General features: G+C 61.3%; 1 protein-coding gene across 1 annotated transcript in view; it reads right to left on the bottom strand.

Annotated features, from left to right (window-relative positions):
• The window catches only part of CACTIN (cactin, spliceosome C complex subunit), a 10,453-nt gene that overhangs the window by 670 nt on the left and 4,999 nt on the right, over positions 1-4,784 (bottom strand). The window contains exons 2-10 of the mRNA XM_019471472.1: positions 4,145-4,637; positions 3,494-3,589; positions 2,872-3,017; positions 2,625-2,787; positions 2,377-2,494; positions 1,932-2,124; positions 1,458-1,580; positions 1,020-1,288; positions 14-441 (exon numbers count right to left, since the gene is read on the bottom strand). Of these exons, the coding sequence (XP_019327017.1) occupies positions 14-441; positions 1,020-1,288; positions 1,458-1,580; positions 1,932-2,124; positions 2,377-2,494; positions 2,625-2,787; positions 2,872-3,017; positions 3,494-3,589; positions 4,145-4,637 (2,029 nt within the window). The remainder of the gene's footprint in view (positions 1-13; positions 442-1,019; positions 1,289-1,457; positions 1,581-1,931; positions 2,125-2,376; positions 2,495-2,624; positions 2,788-2,871; positions 3,018-3,493; positions 3,590-4,144; positions 4,638-4,784) is intronic.

Below are 4,784 nucleotides of genomic sequence, written 5' to 3'. Positions count from 1 at the left end.
CTTTGGCAACCGAGCAGCGGAAGCCGTGGCGGTGGGAATACTCCCACTCCCGGTTGACGATCTTGAAGGCGATGTCCTCGTAGGGCGGCCCGGCGTGGAAGCGCAGGATGGCAAAGTCCTTGTTGTCCTGGCAGGCCTCCAGGAAGTACTCGGGCGTCGAGCGCTTGTCGATGAGGTCAGGGTAGAAGATGTTGAACTTGTAGCCCTGCACGATCTTGGGGGGGGGGTTGTCAAAGTCGTAGTGGGTCTGGTTGTACTTGTTCCACTCGAAGCCCGTGTGCACCCGGTTGAAGAAGCGGGGCTTGCGGGGCCGGTACTTGTCAGCCCAGAGATAGGCCTTGCCCGTGAGGGGCATTTCCACACTGAACTGCGCCTCGTCCGCACCCATGCCCTCCTTGGCCTTACGGAAGAAGATGTCATCGGCGCTCTCGGTGGCATCACCTGCAGGGAGGAGAGGCGACATCTGGTCCTGCAGTGCCAGCCAGGCCCGGGCTGTGGGGACACTGCTCCTGGGCGTGTGGAAGGAAGGAGCAGCAGATGCTGGGCAGGGACGGGCTGTGGGGACACTGCTCCTGGGCGTGCGGAAGGAGCAGCAGATGCTGGGCAGGGGATGCGGAGCTGGACACAGAGATGTGCACACTGCCCTGCGGACTCCAGGTGGGCACCGGGCCGCATTGTGCTGGGAAACTCATCCAAAACACCCTTCCCGCTTGTCCGCAGCCCGAACAGCTTGGTGGTGTGGCTGGGAGTGGGGAAGAACCCGACACAGGTACCCACAGGGGACGCCAGCGGTCTTAGCCCCATCTCCCTGCTCTTGTCCCGGCCACAGCACCCTTCGCTGCCTGGGGCTATCCTTCTGCCAGACCAGTTCTGGATGCGTGCCCCAGATCCCGCTCTCACTCACCCTTTTCTGAGGACAGTATCCCCCTCCAGCCCTGCACCCCGAAGCACACGCACGGCCTCCGTGCCAGGCAGGCTGCGAGGCTGGCAGGCGCAGGGCCTGCCCGTGGGGCTCTTACCTGTGACCTGGAGCTGCTGACGCAGAAGCAGCAGTCGATGCGTATCCTCCTCGGCCTCCAGCACGTGGGCATCGAAGGGCAGCTCGTTGGTGCCCAGCAGCCGGGGGCTGTACTTCCCCGCGTCGTAGTCGTCCAGGCTCTGCTGGATCAGGTCCTCCTCCATCAGCACGGCTTCCCCCTCTGCCTCTCCTTTGGCCTCTGTATCCTGCTCGGCCTCCGGCTCCGAGGATGGCCCTGGCTGTACCACAATGCTCTCCTCTGGATCCAGCCTGCAAGGAAAAGAGAAGAGAGAACTGGGGCGAGGATGGTACCCTTGTTCTCTGTTCACCTCGGGTCTGTCTACGGAAGGACGGGAGCACGAGGCTGCATTTTCTGTCCCGGGTGCCCCATGGGAGAGGCCCGGATGGCTGTGCTCCCCAAAAGAAAAGGGCTGCGTACCTGTCACTGGGGGAGGCCGGCTCCCGCTTGATGATGGGGAAGAGCGGCTCGCTCTCCACACCCTGCTCCTGCTTCAACTTGTACAGCTTCTGGCGCAGCACATCCTGGTGCCGCTCGCGCAGCCTGCGAAGAGATGAGCCGTCAGGTCCTACCCAGCAGAACCACCTCATGCCCACACTGCCCAGAGCTGTGACACCCACCACATCGGGTAGAAATCTGTTGGGTTTTGTACAGTTTTGGGCTGAATAACCCTCCAGTTCGGTTCCTTCTTGGAGACCTCACTGTAAACATCACGGCTGGAGAAGGGACTGAGTGTCCAGCCCTTCTCCCCTCTCGGGAGAACCAACCACCTCAGAAAAGGTATAAAACCCCTCCACCACCAACTTCGGGTTTGTGCCTCCCCAGCTCTGCTCATGGCAGGGCCTGCGCTGCCCCTTTCCACAGCCCTGGCCAGGGGACAGTCCCTGCTCTCACCTGGCCCGAGCCATGTAAGCCTTCAGCTGCTGCAGCAGGCTCTCCCAGTACCCAATGTCAAGGTTGGGTCCTCCTGCCCGGATCTTGCTCTCGATGCCCTGGTACAGCACTTGCAGCTGGTTGTACGTCTTCCCCTTAAACACGGACTGCACGTCTGAGCTGACGGAAGCGTTGACGCCATCCCGACGCTCCCCTGAACAGACAGGCAAGGGCGGCCAGTCAGTCTCCGAGCGCTCAACCTGCCTTCACCCAGGCCCTCCTGGGCTGCAGCCGGCAGTGGAAGGTTGGACCCCAGCAGGGGATGGCTGCCAGATCCACAGCCTCCATCCAGCAGATCCCAGAGAACCCCTTTGTGCCTGAGCGCACGCAGCAGACCCTACACCCTGCTTTACCCACCGCTCACACCATCCTCGACACCCACACCAGGCTCTGCCCTCCCGCTTACCCGGTCCTCCTTTCCCAGAGGCCTCCAGTTTGCGGAGCTTGGCTATCTCATCCTCTGTGATGATGGTCATGTCCCTCCAGAAGTCCACGTTCTTCCCTTGCTCCAGCTCCATGTAAACCTGCAGGCAGGAGACAACCAGGACATCAGGCACCTGCTCTGCACCATGGGCAGGGAAGCAGAGCTGAGAGGGGAAGCCTTGAGCTGCTGCTCCTCAGCCAGCCCTGGCACAGGGGCGGCAGAGCTAGCACCTGGATGTCCTCCACCAGATCCTCCATGTCGGAGACGGTCAGGCCGTTCAGGAAGGTGTAGGGCTCGTGCATCTCCACAGCCAGGTCATCATCCTCCGCACTGATGTACTTGGCCAGAAGGTCAATGGGTTTCGCCCTCCCATCCCGAATCCGGATCTTAGACCTGAGCGAGAGGAGAGGGACAGTGAGTGGTGCCTGCCATCCTCTGCTCCCTGGCGGGCCTGTCCCCGTGAAGCCGCACACCTACCGCAACTTTGCCTGCTGCAGGTGGAAGTTGTCCTCCTGCTCCTCCCAGGTTTTGAAGTGCTCTGCCTCTTTCTCCCGCTGCAGCATCTCCAGCTCCTGCTCACGCATCGCCTTCTCCCGCTCCCGCTCCAGGCGCAGCTGCTTCACCTGCCCAGGGCGGAGGGAGATGTGAGGCCGCTGCGGATGGGGCACCCACGCAGGACACCTGTTCGAGGACGCGGCCGTTACCCCGCCCACTGAGCTGCCTCAGCTCCTGCAATCAGCCCGAGGCTCCCCAGGGAGCCAGGAGCCATGCCGAAGAAGAGCCAGCGTGGGCCAGTGGGGCCAGGATGCTCGCTGCCAGCCCTTTGGAGGACAGAGGACACAGGCACAACCGAGTGCCTCAGTGCCATGACCTGGCACTTGTCCTCTTCAGCACCTCCTGAGCTGGACTCAACCCCAAGAGAAGAGTCTTCTCACCCTGGAACAGCAGAAATCAGTATACTGTGGCCCCCCCAATCCTACATCCTATGGGCACCCCCAGTGAGAAGAACAAGGGGACTTCCAAGTGAGCGACTGGGAGAACTGGGCTGTCCATAGGGTTCTATGTCAGACGGTGGGAGGGAAGGGACATCTGATCCCACCTTCTGCAGCTCCAGGCGATTGTCCTCCTGGATTCGCTTGTTCCTCTCCTTCAGATCCTTCTCATCCAGATGGCTGATCCCTTTCTTTTCCAGCGCCTGAAATAGAGTGGCCAAGGGAAGCCGTGAAACCCAGCGACTTCTACAGCCCCTCACTGGCCAGCAAATGCCACCACATCCACCTGCTTCCTCTGCTCCAGCGAACTCTGATCCTGTGGAAGGTCCCCAAATCCCTCAAATCCTACTCCTGAAGCCCCTCAGCGAAACCCAGGCTCAGCCCAGGGAGGCGACCCGACCTGGCCAGCACTAACGCACCAGTAAACACTGCCCAGCACTCAGCCTGCAGCTCCCCGCAGGTCTGGGTCCCTCTCCTGCACCCTGACCCACCTCCCCATCCCTCACCCCTGGCTACAGACTTTGGTCTTCAGGAGAAAGGGGGTAAAACCCCACTGAGCTTGTCAAAAACTCCCAGCTGCTGCCCTAGACGAGCGCTTTGCTCCCACGTGGCTGCTTTTAGTGTTACAGAGGTTCCCACCTCAAGCAAAGGTCCCCCCCGACGCCCCACTGCTCCTCTGTCCTGTTCTGTGGCGGTCGCAGGGGCACGATCTCCTTCGAGCAGCCTCCTACAACACGTGAGTGCGGAGGAGAGCTCACCTTGCTCCAGATGAAGGTCCCCAGCAGGTTGTTGTCCCCAAAGGGATTGTCGGTGTTGGTGTAACCCATGTACTCCTCTCCCCACCCCATCTTCTCCCGCTTCTTCCTCTCCTTAGCCTCCTTCTTGGCCAGCCGGCGAGCCCGTTTCTCCTCAGGTGTCTCCAAGGCTTTCATGAGCGCAGCCTGCTGCTTCTTCTCCTCCTTCAGTCTCAAGCGCTCCTGGAGGCTCAGCTGCTGCTGCCCCGTCTCCTCGCTGCCCCGGGAGCGCGGCGGGGAGGGAGAGCTGACAGAGGACACAGAGGACTTGGAGCCATCTCTCTTCCTCCGCCGCTCTCTGCTCCGGGCTCTCCTCTTGTCTCGCTCGCGCTCCGAGCTCGAGCCGGAGGACCGATCCCGGGACCGCGAACGGTGTTTCTTCTGGCTTTTATAGTGTTGGTCCCTGCTTTTGCTTTTCTTCTTCTTCCATTTCTGTCTCTCATCACCAGAGTCAGAGCTGGGGTGGGAGGAAAGTCGTATTTCGGTTGGGAGACGGTTACTGGCTCCGTGTTGGACAACGTGCGCTCCAGAACGGAAAGCGCGTTTCCCTGCTGCAGACGCAGCGAGAACCAACCCAGGCCACAGCCAGAGCTCCCAGCAGAGC

This window comes from Aptenodytes forsteri, unplaced genomic scaffold (genome assembly GCF_000699145.1).
Source record: "Aptenodytes forsteri isolate BGI_AS27 unplaced genomic scaffold, ASM69914v1 Scaffold274, whole genome shotgun sequence".
Taxonomy (NCBI): domain Eukaryota; kingdom Metazoa; phylum Chordata; class Aves; order Sphenisciformes; family Spheniscidae; genus Aptenodytes; species Aptenodytes forsteri.
The sequence above is the reverse complement of the archived record's forward strand: the minus strand, read 5'-3'. Positions and strand labels throughout refer to the sequence as shown.